Source organism: Nicotiana tabacum, chromosome 19, assembly GCF_000715075.1.
Source record: "Nicotiana tabacum cultivar K326 chromosome 19, ASM71507v2, whole genome shotgun sequence".
NCBI classification, from domain to species: Eukaryota; Viridiplantae; Streptophyta; class Magnoliopsida; order Solanales; family Solanaceae; genus Nicotiana; species Nicotiana tabacum.
In genome coordinates this window covers 137982251-137997029 of record NC_134098.1, presented here as the reverse complement: position 1 = coordinate 137997029, position 14779 = coordinate 137982251, and the positions used below count along the sequence as shown (strand labels likewise).

The 14779-nt window shown below is 39.4% G+C and overlaps 1 protein-coding gene across 1 annotated transcript; it reads left to right on the top strand.

Annotated features, from left to right (window-relative positions):
• Nucleotides 1-459: 459 nt before the first annotated feature.
• On the top strand, nt 460-14621 carry LOC107803838 (uncharacterized). The gene is made up of 13 exons (XM_075238713.1): nt 460-876; nt 8367-8440; nt 8686-8769; nt 8894-8974; nt 9402-9482; nt 10306-10398; nt 10911-11090; nt 11205-11272; nt 11675-11726; nt 12531-12584; nt 12670-12762; nt 13237-13303; nt 13981-14621. Exons 1-13 carry the CDS (start codon nt 735-737, stop codon nt 14070-14072), a joined length of 1161 nt encoding a protein of 386 aa, XP_075094814.1. The 5' UTR covers nt 460-734; the 3' UTR covers nt 14073-14621.
• The last annotated feature ends 158 nt before the right edge of the window (nt 14622-14779 follow it).

The following is a 14779-nucleotide window of genomic DNA, read 5'->3' as shown; positions in this document are numbered from 1 at the left end:
TTTGTACACGTTTATTTTTTGGGATAATTTTAGAGATCTTCCTTCAAACATTGTTTCATAAGATTAATCGTCCATGTAGTTTTCAATATTATGCTTATCTTCCTTATAATTTTAATTTGTTTGAAGTGATTCTTTTAGTTTATTTATTATTAAAATAAAAAGTATAATTTAACTAATTTACCCTTACTATTTATTTAACTATAGTTTACAAATATCTTTTATGAATATGTACGTCTATGTGCAACGCAAGTTCTTAAAGACTAATAATATATATATATATATATATATATATATATATATATATATATATATATATATATATATATATATATATATATATATATATATTTGTTTATTTATTGTGAATAAGATATTTTTTGGAATTAGTACTAGTATTGTGTTTTTTTTCCGTCCATCAATTAATACTATTGTATTTACGTTTTGGCCGATCCAACCGGCGCAACTAGTCAAAGTAAGTAACATAACAATGTGGATGCATTGACTAGCTGACCATTGCCGCTATTATCAAATCATTTGTTGAATCCAAAGAATCTTCTCGTCTAGTACCATAAGTAAAGCCCCAGGCCCAATCGTTAAACCCAAGGCAACAATTTTACTCGCCGGCGCCGGCGGCGTACAAGCTGGTCTGAACCGGAGATAGCTTCGGAGCTTTCAACGTTCCGTGTTCTCAATTGTTGTAAAAGTTCGGTTATGAGTTAAGGTAGGCGGTGGAAATGGAAAGAATGTTCAGTAAGCTTCGGAATTTGGACGCTTACCCTAAAATCAATGAGGATTTCTATAACCGTACGCTTTCCGGCGGTATTATTACCCTCGTCGCCTCTTTAATTATGCTCGTTCTCTTCGTCAACGAGCTCGGTACGATTCCAACATTCTCATCTCAAATGTTCCTTTTTTTTATTGATTTGTTAATTAGAATGAAAATAGAACAGACTTGACGTAAAGGATTTGTTTAGTGGTACCAATTAGTTTGGGATCGAGGCGTAGTTAATTGATTGGTTCTCTATTTCCATTTTGTTTCCAATGGCTTTAGAAACTTCCAGAACTACAATTTGGTAATGTGATTTGTACATTTATATGATTTATGCTGTGCGTCATTAGTTGCTTTAGGGAAGTGTTATGTGTTGCTTCAGAGGCGGCTCAAGATTTAAACTTGTCCTGTTTAACCCCTAAGGTTCTTAACGCTGAACCCACTGCACTTTCAGAGTTTCATATTTTTTTTTTAAATTCTGTGGATTTCGCACATATCTATGCTCTATGTTAAAAATACTGGGTCTAACAACCAAGGCTACTGTGTATAAGCAAGGGAAATGATTGTCCATTATTACACCTATCCCATCTCTCCTAAACTGGTTAAAAAGGATTAGTGGAATACTGGAATGTAAATAGAGGATACTATATGAATGACTGCGGCTAGCTGTGAGATTGTAGTTTTTGATAAGGAGCTGTGAGATTGTAGTCACGGAACATTGTTATTGAGTTTTTAGTGGTAAGTAAGAGAAAGAATCTCTTTATTGAGTAGGATTGAAGTACATGAATCACTTTTAATTTGTGGTGGGGTTTAATGGGATTGACGAATTATATTCTATATGAGAAATAGGTAACAGGCTTACGATGATATTGAGGATATTTTTCTCTCAAACTCTCACGTAAATGTGCTGCATCATCCAAGTAAGTTATTGTGTTGGCGTTGCAGTGCAAAGTGGATGGAAAAAAAAATGTAAATCACTTTTTTTTTACGCTGCAGATTTACTAACATCTTTAGGCAGTGGTGTGTTCACTATTGGACATTCATTGGCTACTCCCAGTATGGTGTTAGTAAATTTAACAAGCTGGAGGTAAGGAGGATTTGAGCTAGATGAAAACACCATGGAAAGCTGGCCTGTTATGCTGTTCCTGAACAATTTGGAATGAGCGAAATAGGAGGATGGTTCAATGTGAAGACTGAAGAGTTCAAGAGATGTAAAGAGTTCATTTATATTGTTGGTGTAAAGAAAGATTCCTTTTTGCGTAGAAGGCTTGGTAAGAGGTCAAGAGTAGCCTACATAAAGGTTAGAAAGATCCAGAGTAACCTGCATGTGGGGGTGGAGTGGAAATTAGCAGTCACCTATTATTTTTGCATTGTCCACTTGCTAGGCAACTGGGAACTTCTTTTTGAGCATGTTTGGGGCCAATTGGTTGATGCCACCATCAGTGAATGATCTTTCTTTTCTTCTTCTAGATGGTTTGTAACTTCAGTAAGAAAGATCTGAGAAAGATTTGGAGAACTCTTCCAGCATGTATATGTTGGATTTTACCAAAGGAAAGGAATCAGAGATGTTTTGTGGGCAAAGTTAGAGCTGTACGTATATTAAAATATAGGTCTTTATGTTTAGTGATATCTTGTGCTAGTTAGAAGATGCTTCCGAGGTAAATAATAACATGATAGACTTCATTAGTTCATGACAACATTGATATTTTGTATAAGAGGACCCCATTTTTTGTAATTCTCAACGCCGGCTTAGTTTTTTTTTATAAGGTAAATTGTATTAATCAAAAGGGAGAGAACTTCCGTATACACGAAGTATACCAAAGACGTAGAGAATTTACATCAGAACATGATTCTCTACAAAAAACGCCCAATCTTCTATACAAGTAGGGGCTAAATGAGTGCACCAAAAAGCGATCAAAGATAAAAGACTATTCTTAAGATGTGAAAAAGAAGACTCAATCTCCTCAAAAGCTCTCCTATTTCTCTCCCCCCATACTACCCACATGAGAGCTAACGGGGCGAACTTTCACGCTTCTGCTTTCTTCTTCTACGAAAACCGCCCCAGCTATGTAACATTTCCTTTACAGTGCTTGGCATCACCCATTGAACACCAAAAAGATTCAGGATTGCCTTCCACAAAGCAGAGGACACAGGGCAATGTAACATAAGGTGATCAACTTCTTCCCCTGAGCTTTTGCACATGTAGCACCAACTAACAAGTGTAATTCCCCTCTTTCGGAGATTTTCAGCAGTCAAGATCACTCCCCTTGCCGCTAGCCATGCAAAAAAGCACACCTTCGTGGGCGCCCTAGGAATCCAGATCGAGGAGTATGGAAAAGTGGTCTCCTCTCTCACCAACATACTCTGGTAAAAGGACTTTACGGTGAACAAACCATCGCCACGCAAGCCCCATCTCCAAGAGTCACAGGATGGCTGAAGCCTGTCTTGCCCGTATAGCAGCGCCAACAAAACTTGGAGCTCCGCAATCTCCCAATCTTGCATGTTCCTCCTGAATGAGAGGTCCCATACTACCCCCTTCATGCTCCTTGCGAATCTGTTGGACCATCAGTTCTTTCTGGTTTGAAACTTTGAAGACGTGGGGGAAGGAGACCCTGAGAGTATCCTTTCCACACCACCTATGATTCCAAAAGTTGATTCTCCTTCCATCTCCCACCCTGTAAGTGATGTTGCCACTGAATGCTTCCCAATTCTTCATGATGCTCCTCCACATGCCACACCCGAAAGGTGTTGTGATCGCCTTGGTCCTCCAACCCCTCCCGTTGAGTCGTACTTTTCTACTATGACCTCCCTCCATAGAGCATGCTCTTCTACCTCGAATCTCCACAACCACTTTCCCATTAAAGCTCTGTTAAATACCCTAAGATCTTTCACTCCAAGTCCACCCCACTTCTTTGGGGAAGTGACTGTCTGCCAATTCACTAGATGAAACTTTCTAGTTCCATCCGCCGCATCCCACAGAAAGTTGCTTTGAAGTCGCTCCAATTTTTCTGTGATGCTCACCGGTGCTTGCAACAGTGATAAGTAATAGGTGGGTATACTCGATAAAGTGCTTTTGATAAGCACTTCCTTACATCCTTTTGACAAATACCGTTTCTGCCACCCTGCTAATTTTTTTTCAACCCGCTCGATCACTGGATTCCAAACCGTAGTATCCTTATATGAAGCGTCCAAAGGGAGGCCCAGGTAAGTAGTGGGAAGGGAGCCTACCTTGCATCTGATAACACCAGACAAGGCATCAATATTAGTAACCTCACCTACCGGGAAAATCTCACACTTGCCGATGTTGATTTTGAGTCCTGATACTAACTGAAACCACTGCAGGACCTGCTTCAAGTAGGTCAACTGATTCATGTTGGCATCACAGAAAACCAGTGTGTCATCCGCAAAAAGCAAATGTGAGACTCTTCGGGCACTGAGCACCCCAATCGGAGCTGAGAATCCTCTCAAGAAACCTCCGCCCGCCGCACGATCCATCATTTTGCTCAGAGCATCCATCACTAGAATGAATAACATGGGGGATAGGGGGTCACCTTGCCTGAGACCCCTGGAGCTGCCAAAGAAACCACACGGGCTACCATTAACCAGGACAGAGAATCTGACTGAGGAAATGCAGAACTTTATCCATCCCCTCCATCTTTCCCCAAACCCCATCCGCATCATAATGAAGTCCAGGAACTCCCAATTGACATGGTCGAAAGCCTTCTCAAGATCCAACTTTGCATAGTAAGCCGGGTTCTCTATTTTTCCTTCTGGAGTCTACAAGTTCATTTGCCACCAAGGCAGCATCCAGTATCTGCCTACCTTCCACAAACGCATTCTGGGAGGACGAAACAGTCATGTCAAGTACCTTCTTAAATCTGTTGGAAAGCACTTTAGAAATAATCTTGTAAATGCTCCCCACGAGACTAATAGGCATGTAGTCTCTGATACAAGATGCACCTTCTTTCTTAGGCACAATAGTAATAAAGGAAGCATTGATACTTCTCTCGAAAACACCATTCGCATGGAAGTATTCAATGGCTTCCATCAACTCCCCCTTGATGGTGTCCCAGAAGAATTGAAAGAAAGCCAAGGAGAAACCATCAGGCCCGGGGGCCTTATCACCAGCACAACTCGACACAGTCTCGTGCACCTCCTCCTTCTCGAAAGCCCTTTCTAGCCACTCGTTGTCTCCCTCCCCTATATGGTTGAACTCTATTCTCCCCAAAGTCGGCCTCCAACTAACTTCCTCTTTATATAAGTTCTCATAAAACCCCGCTATTGCCCCTTTTACCTCCTCCTCTCCCTCAATCCTCACCCCATCCACAACTAAGGACTCTATGAAGTTTCTCCTTCGATTTGCGACCGCCACCCTATGGAAAAACTTGGTATTCGAATCCCCCTCCTTTAATCAGAGCACCCTCGATTTTTGCCGCCAACTAGTCTCCTGAGCTATTGCTAACTCGACTATTTCCCTCTTAACCTCCCCCAATCTCTCTTTCTCAGATTCGTCTAACTACTCTGCCCCTTCCCCTCTGTCTAAATCCCCCAATTCATGCATAAGCTCCCTTATTTTAACCTCTACCCTCCCAAAAACCTCCTTATTCCACCTAAGAATATCTCCCTTGAGCAATTTGAGTTTCTTCGAAAGACGGTATGAATGTGACCCTGATACCCCGTAGCTTGTCCACCATTCTTTCACGTTGTGACCGAATCCTGGCACTTTCAACCACATGTTTTCGAATCGGAAGGGAGCACGCACCCCCTCCCTCTGCATCCATCTAGCAAAATAGGCAAATGATCTGAAGTCAACCTGGGTAAAGGAATCTGCAGCACATTCGGCACCAGCTCATCCCATAAGGGAGATGTTAGGAATCTATCAAGTCTAGAACTTGAGTTGGAATCCTCCGCCCTGACCCAAGTAAACCTTTCCCCTGACAGAGGAAGGTCAATGAGAAAGTGATCATTGATGAAGTCAGAAAACTCCTCCATGGCCCTCGAAATCACACTACACCCTAATCTCTCCTCCGGGAATCTAATAGTGTTAAAGTCTCCCCTTAGAACCCATGGAATGTCCCATTCCCCCATAATATTGGCCAGTTCCTCCCAGAAAGACACCTTGGACCCTTCCCCTACCGGCCCATACACTCCCCCAAATCCCCACTCCGCCCCACTCACTCTATCTTTGACGAGAGCTGCCAAAGAGAAAACATCCTTCCTAATCTCCTTTACCTCCAAGCTTCTATCATCCCACATAAGTAGAATGCCCCCGGCACTTCCCGCTGCTGGGACCCAGTCATATTTCACCCAACTACCTCCCTAGACACTTCTCACGATCGCATCTGACAAAACTTCCATTTTGGTCTCCTGAAAACAAACTAGGTTGGCACCCCACTCCCTAACTCCCACTTTGATGATGGCCCTTTTGTTTGGATCATTCATCCCCCTCATATTCCATGAAAGGATCTTAACTTCCATAAGCGACAATAGCCCCCATTTCCCCACCCCCCAGCCGAGGTCCCTTTCTCTTTATCACACACTCGCCCCCTTCTCTGATACACCACTACATCCCTTAAGTTATTTTGCTCAACACCTTTACCCAACTCCCTCCCTGCACCATCGTAAAGAGATTGTTGCTCAATCTCCCTCAACAGTTCTAACACCCTATCTTCCTTCCCTTCAACAGAAACACCTAGAAACTTCCCAAAGTTTAATAGTTTATCCTCCATCCAGAAAGACATATCCCCTCCTCCGATCCTTGACAAACTTGGGCAGGCTTCTTCTATATGTGCCCTTTCCTTGCTACTATCAGAGGAATACAAGACCATAGCATTGCTAGCACTAGGAGTTTTAACCTCTGAAAGGGTTTCACCATTTCTTTGAGGGTCAGCAACCTCTAAAATTAACACGCCGCTGCTATAGGAATGTCCAGAACCATCAATAGTGTAGCATGGTGGAAGAGAGCATGGAACCCTTGGCGGCATATTAATTGAAAGTACTGGTCTGACACTAACATCAATTCGGGCATGCTCAACAATCACCCCCAGAAGAAGAAGAAGAAACTTTAAGTGTGGCCTCAGCACAACTAAGCCCAGGAGCAGGTGAGGGGTTGATGGAATCGGGTCCATTAGAGGCGGTGGGCCGTGGATTAACAGCACCATCCTTAGCCGGTTCTGCCCCTGCAACAACGGCCATCGTAGAGGGGCACAAGTCACTAGAGCTCGGTGAAGGAGTGCCACTGTGTGAAGCACCATGGCCAGAGGAAGGAGGAACGACTGTTCCCATATGCTTAGGAGCCTTATCATGCGCAGCTTGAAATAAACTGGGCCCCTTAGGATCAATTCTAATGGAATTGGGGAAAGTTGCCGGAAAAGGCCACACGCGCCGGCGCGTGGCTGGGATCTCGCCGGAAAGACATGCGAGTTGGCGGCGCGTGAGGGCGCGGTTGCTGGGGGAATTTACTGGGGTTTGGTCGCGGGGAGCTTGGCTCTTGATGGGTGTGGTGGAAGTTTAGGAATAAGAAGAGATAGAAGAGGCTCGGCCATAGAAAGTACTGTTGAGGCATGCATTAGCAGACCTAGGGTTCTTGCTTACTGTTTGTCTTGGGCTGAGCTGGGTGGATGCTGGACCCGGTTCCAGCAGACCTATGTAAATAATTTTTTTGCTTGCTTGGGAAAAGAAAGAGGGGCCTACTTATGTGAGTGTACATTTATGATGACGTGCATATGTTTTGCACCATTTTGGTGATTCAGTACGACCGAATTTGACTTGTCAAACTTTTTTTTTGTCCAAAAAAGATGCAACTATCATCTCGAAATATGTTGACAATTGGCTGAAGTACTTTCAAGTTTTAAGAGATGAAGATGATTGGAAGTTTCCACAAAGAGAAATGTTTAATCTCAAAGATTTAGGGATTATAGTCTCAAGGTTAAGGTTCTGGGGATTACCATTTACCACCACTCAGCTTAAAAGCTTAATAATTTTTTGATAGTTAGCTTTAAACATAAGATTCAATGGTCAGCTGATGTCCTACATGGATAGCAGTTTCTGACAACTCTTAAACGTAGATGTTCTTTTTTTCCCCTTTTTCTTGGACCTTTCACTTTTGTGGACGAACTACTACTTTTCTGCTAAACATGCTACTAGGCATGAAAGGATGCTCAGAGAATCTTTTTTGATAAATACAGAGTTTCATAGAACTTGCAAAGGTTTTATTGTCCCTATTTGAAGAAGTATTTCATTTGCATCTACTATTACTTTATGTGTGTGAGTGCGTTAGTAACTGATTTTATTCATAATTTTTCTTAGTTTTAACCTTGTTTGAAATTTTTTTTGGTTCTTCAAAAATGTGAGTTTCTCTTTAAAAACTTTCCATGGTTTATAGTTGTTCCAGAATTTTTTAAACTTGAAGATCTTTTTTTTTAAAGTTATATCTTATGTGACTCTGAAGAGCGAAGCATATATCACAGCGTAGCTACTCCGTGGGTTACAACAAAGCTCGAACACTCCCCTGTTCACATAACAACCAGAATTTTTTCTTGATTAAAAAAATGGCAACCAGAATTTCTTATTCATTGATCTTTTTCTTGCTTTGCAGGATTGTATATCCACAGTTATACTGAAACACAGCTCATTGTAGATACTTCAAGGGGAGGAAAATTACATATACATGTAAAGTTCACTGTCTTCTTAAGATGTCAATTAAAACTTCATAATATATGATCTCTGAGAGCATTTTTTTCCTTTCATGTTTCAAGATTTTATGCTTTCTATGAGAATATTGATTTTATCTTCGGCAGATATAATAGCTGAAAGTGCCTTTTCAAACCAGTATGCTTCAAAAAAATCTGCCCGCGAAACTTACGTTTTCTGTGGCTGCAGATGTAGACTTAATATATCTTTTGTTCTTCAAGCAGTTTGATATCACTTTTCCAGCTGTTCCATGTTCACTGCTCAGTCTTGATGCCAGGGATATTAGCGGAGAAGAACATTTTGACATAGTATGTGATCCACATAATCTTACATTTTTTTATTGTTTTTTCTTTTACTTCTACTATAGTTATTATGTCGCGTTTCTTCTTCTCAAAAACTCATGTTATTTGTTTCACTTCAAAAAACTTGCAGCGACACGATATATTCAAAAAGAGGATTGACTCCCATGGAGCTGTTATTGAAGTCAGACAAGATGGAATTGGTGCTCCCAAGGTTTGTTGGTGATTGATACTATATGTTTTGCAGTATTCCGCTGCTTATTTATCTACTTATTTGAACATGAAGGCCTATGCATTCATGAATGTTTTGCAATATTCCTCTGCTTATTAGTCCATATGATTCTGCTATTGAATTCCGCATTCATGATATAATACTTTGCTGCATTTTATGGTGTCAGTTATCTTAATGCTTTAGAGAATTGTGATGCCTCATTATGAATCACTTGCATGGTTATACCTAATGTCCTTCCATGGGTGTTGTAGTAAAGGGCAAGTATGCTGTGTAGCCTGGTGATTCAGATCTCACATTGTCCTGTATGCTTTATTCTAGTTTAGATTTACTGTATGCTTATACTTCACTAACTGTATTGTTCTCTCTCTCTTTCTCTCTCTCTCTCTCTCTCCTATTTGTTCCTGTGTAGATCGAGAGGCCTTTGCAGAAGCACGGTGGCAGACTTGAGCACAATGAAACATACTGTGGTTCATGCTTTGGTGCAGAAACGGTACTTTTCAACTTCAGCTAGGCTTCTCTATTTTTTCCTTCAATTAGCGTAGATAGTTGCTGGCTTTTAATGGGTATTATTCTAAACCCATCCAAATGTACATTCCCAGAATGGTGAACATGAAGTTGTCATGATAACAAGGGAGAGAGTAGCCTAGTGGAAAGGGACATCCTCCCCCAACTGTGAGGTTGGGTGTCCGAGCAACCATTGGAGCAAAGTGGAAAGCCACTATTTGGCTTTGGGGCAGGAAGGTCTGGGTGCTGCTGTTTGAAGTACTAAAAAACAAAAATTTCACGATTTGTTATGATTTATTAAAACTAATGAATCTTGAACTAGTAGTAAAGGGTATGTTTTTATCACTCTTGTCATTGCAATCACATACTGAACCACTTTTGTTGAGAATGAATCACCTAGTGAACCACTTTTCTGTCAAAGCTTGTTCAAAGCACAGAAATTAATGGTACCTATTAATTAAAAAAACCCAGAAAGGACCGAAATCATGATTAGATGGTGCTAGATCAGTATAACTACTTGGTTGACATGAGGGTGAAAGAATGGCCGCCACTATGAGAGTGAAATGGTTTTTATTCATTCCCTAAAATCGCTCTCTGGGTCTCATTTTCTGAGTCAATTGGTTTCTTGTTGGATGAAATTTTTGCTTCCTTGCTTTCTGTTCTCTGGAACGGAGGCTGCTGCAGCTGGTCTGTGTTTGAACTTTGAACTCTTATTTTCATTGACAGATTAGCTATTTGTCCCTTGTAAGAACATAGTGCCAAAGACTACATTCCATATATTTTACGTCTGTCTCCCATGTCTTTTGCAGGCAGATGATGAATGTTGTAATACATGTGAAGAAGTTCGTGAAGCATATCGAAAGAGAGGCTGGGCGATAACAAATACTGATTTAATCGATCAGGTTTACATTCATGTTCAAATCATACCTGCTCTTAATTAATCCACGATGGCCACACTGAATACAGAACATTAAGTACATAAACAAAGAGTAGGCACATTCAATTGCTTGTTGACTGTTATTAGCATGTGGCCGTTGACTTCAAAGGCAGAAAAAAAATTGTTGAAAAATTTGTCAATTTATTATTGTCAAGTCATTGACAAGCTTATTTCAACCAGTTTATTTTGTGTTAGCTTGTTGCTTCACCACCGTAAGGGGTTCGGGGTAAGTTGGAGACAGTCTAAATAAATAGTGAAAGAGAGTGCACAGTAAAATTGTTCAACACAATATAGTGGGGAGGTAGAAGTTTTTATTTTGCATAGTGGAAAGGATGAATAAAATGGAAAGCAGCAGAGGACGTGCTAATAGTTTTATTATATTTAATTATGGCAGAAGGATATTATTAACCTACTTATTCATCAGTGGTCATTCTTTTTATTATTCTGATGTTGCTTATTTGATATTTTAACTTGTAGTGTAAAAGGGAAGGTTTTGTCCAAAAGATTAAAGATGAAGAAGGTGAAGGATGTAACATCCATGGATCTCTAGAGGTCAATAAAGTGGCTGGGAATTTTCACTTTGCTGCTGGAAAAAGCTTTCACCAGTCAAGCTTTCAACTCTTCGAACTGATTGCCTTACAATCAGATACTTATAATGTAAGATGCTTTCTAAAATAAATTACTTATAAAAATAAATTGTTGTCTTATAATTTTGATCTATTTAGGAATGTTGACCAACACTCAATTAACATCTTTTTTTATGTCATACAGATCAGTCATAGGGTAAACAAGATAGCTTTTGGCGACTCTATTCCTGGAGTTGTAAATCCACTTGATGGGTAATTTCCTTACTCTCTGCACTCTACTATGTATCGCCTTGTGCTCCTAACTATAGTTCAAGGTTAACTTGCAGTTTCCTGTGTATCTTGAAGTTTAACATGCATTTATCAACTTATAATGTCAAGCTTATTTACAAATTGCAATTAGCACTTAGAAGATGGAAGACCTTTCAGCTTAGATCATTGGTTGTCCATGTAATTACAATTTGACACATTCATCTTTCTATTCTTGCTGAACAGCGATGTTTATTATATTTTCTTTACGTCTATCACATACCCTCGATCTCCTTTTCCACCCTCTCCCTGGGGAAAATAAAAAATGGAGAACATATCACTTCCTTTCTTATTTTATCTTTTGCACTTGTATATTGCCTGAGAATTTTTGGTTCTTTTACCTTTTAGGGTTCACTGGACGCAGGAAGCACAGCATGGAGTGTATCAATACTTTCTAAAAGTCAGTGTTTGTGTGATATAGCATTCTTCCTTTCTGCTTCTTTCTCCTCCTGATTTGCATGCATATGTGTATTCTTGATAAGTGTGCATGTGATGTTGGAAATTGGCTCGAGGCAGAGAAGGAAATAAAGTAACATAATTGAAGTGAAAAAAGGACCATGTACAGGAGAAGCATGGCAACTCAAGATTGTAAATATCAAGTTTCTATGAACCCAAGACTCTTCCTTTAAGTGTACGTAAAGCTGTGGTAGGATTTAAAATTATGTAAATAATTGTAAATCTGGCTACCAGCAGCAGTTTTTTGTGCCGATGAATATACTGTTACCATTCTCAAAAAAGAAAAGAAAAGAAAAGAAGAGTAAATAATTCAGTAGTTTTTAAAAAATAATCCACATGGCTGAACTTGTTGCATAAGTGAAGCCTTAGTTTAAGACCAAAAAGTGCACTGTAAATCTATGCTAATTGCGTGTCATTACAGTGTTTAATTAATATAAATAATTAATTAACACCTTGGAAGTAAATCTTAGTTGCTATTGTAAAAACTAAAGAAAAATAGAGGAAGCAAAATTTAAATGAATTCATTTTCATGCTTCGTGGTCTGCGAATGTTGTCTTGCCGGCAGTTGGCACGAGTTACGTCAAAGACAAACACCAACTGTTGACAGAGAAAAGCACAACTGTGACACAACAGACGAATATCTTCTACCTATACTGTGATTTAGATGGAATTAATTGGCAAAAATCAAACTTTCTGTTTTCAAAGCTGAGAAATAAGAGTTTGCTCAGCATGTCTGCTGGTGTTTCAGGTGGTCCCTACAATATATAAAGGTTTTAGAGGCCGTACTATTGATTCAAATCAGGTATTTTGTAGATCTTTTTGAGGTGAACATTCTTTCTTGGATTTTTGTCAGTCTTTGTAATATGAAGGACATTGGTTATGTATAGTTCTCAGCGACCGAGCATTTCAAGAGTTCAGAGATGGGTCTTTTCCAATCACCTCCCGGAGTTTACTTCTTTTATGACCTCTCGCCAATCAAGGTAAAATCTCCTGCATTTTTCCCCTTTTATTCCTCTTTCTAAGTTATTTTTTTAAATTTATATTAGTAGGGCTCGGAAGTGATGGATTTGAATATAGTTGGGAGGAGTTTCCCTTCTTTATTATATCATTAAAATATCCCAATTTGAATAATCACAATCATGAACATGCAAGCATGAAAGTGAAAGCTTCCAATGCGAGACTACGGGATATTTGAAATATGGTTAAATGGTAAAAGTAGCACAACGCAGAATGTGTGATAGCCTGGTAAGGCACATTATGAGTTTGAAACTTGCTGTGAACCAAAAATGATTAAGGGAAGAGGGGTGCGCCTATTATCCACCGAGTTTTGAAGCCTATAATAGTGCAGTTATCGGTTATTAAAAAAAGAGAACTAAGTTTTTTTTTCTTCAAAAATGGTTAGATTTTCTATGGGACAAGGTGGATTATTCTTCCAATTTGGTTACTTGTTGCAGGTGACTTTCACGGAGCAGCATGTGTCATTCTTTCATTTCCTCACCAGCGTTTGTGCAATTATTGGAGGTAACTCATTGTCCGATATAGTATTCAGATGACCTTTCTTGTATTAATGTTACTCGTGATTGTTGGAGGATTATGTCATTCTTTGACTTCCGAAGGGAGGTAGAATATGAAGTTCTTAATTTTATGCCCCCGAGAAGAAATCAGGGGAAACTGGACAATTGGAAGATCTCTTTTGAGCTGCTCTAGAGAGGTTTTGCCCCCTCTTCCAAAATGTAAACAGGAATTGGTTCAAGCACCAGATACCAGTTTTCCCATCATTGGGAATTATGCTTGATTTGCTTTAAGCTTGACTAGTTACATTGCTTTTTCAGTTCTCTTCATAAATTGTGAAAATGGTAAATCTGAAAAAGGGCATATATAAAAATGGGAGAATGTCTATATTGTTTCAAGCCATCTTTCTTTGTGCAATTTTCTCTTCTAGAAATCAGATTTTGCTTTTTATAAGATCTGGCAACACTTCATTGTGACTAGGGTGCTAAACAGAATTCTGTCCCCAACTTTGTTTATTGAAAATTTGCTTTCTGTTTTGTTTCAATCAACAGCGTCTTAAGTTGTTGCTCTGGTCAACCAAGTGGTGAATGTTCATTTTTTTAAATCACTTTGTTCTTTGCTTGCTTCTCAGTGTTAATTTCGTACAACCTACAAGATACTTACATCGTTCTTATCATTTAATTCAGGTGTCTTCACAGTTGCTGGAATAGTAGATGCATTTATTTACCATGGTCAAAAGGCGATAAAGAAGAAAGTGGAACTCGGGAAGTTTGGGTAATGACACTACTGCAAGCTAGCGCTTTATCATTTTCGACTTCGACTTCAGGTCTTCAGCAGTAGCTAGTGCATAGTACTGGATATTTGTTCATTTCTCTCCATCCTCGGGCCTTCTGATGGTTTTGTTTGGTTATTTATTATGTATAAGCCTTCCAACAAAAAGGAAGACATATGCATCAGTTTCGAAGGGTAAAATACGTTAAGAAGGGCAAAATTCCACAACTGCAGAATATGAATAACTTCTGTAGTTTCTGCTGCAACTCATTCTCATTGTGCTTCGTATTTCACCTGTGAGTTAGATGATCTTAGGTATTGTACTTCTGTTCAATTGATAGAGATGATCTTTTTTGTAGCTTGGACTGAATTTTGCATGCCGAATTTTCTCCCAGAAACAGAGTAAATTGTAATTGTTGAGTGGTATAAGTTGACTTTTGTCCACTGAATTGTATACTTTTAGGATGTCCACACGAGCCTGAATGTTAGCAGCGTAGAATCGGCACATTGATTCATAAATACAAGATTCTTCGAGAATGCGATTTTCAGTTTTGTACTTCTTGGTACATTCAGTCATGCAACTAAGCAGCAAATCTAATCGAAGACGCTTTAGAAATTAATAAATCAAAAAGAAAAGAAAAAAGTTTCTTTGTGATAGAACGTCTTAAGATATTGTAGATTTTGGTCCGACGACGTCAATTTCGCAATAACTAT

Coding starts and splice junctions, on each gene's coding strand:
- LOC107803838 (XM_075238713.1), top strand. CDS start 735: ATGGAAAGAATGTTCAGTAAGCTTCGGAATTTGGACGCTTACCCTAAA. Junction 9,483..10,305: donor CATGCTTTGGTGCAGAAACG/GTACTTTTCAAC, acceptor TGTCTTTTGCAG/GCAGATGATGAATGTTGTAA. Junction 12,585..12,669: donor GTACTATTGATTCAAATCAG/GTATTTTGTAGA, acceptor GGTTATGTATAG/TTCTCAGCGACCGAGCATTT.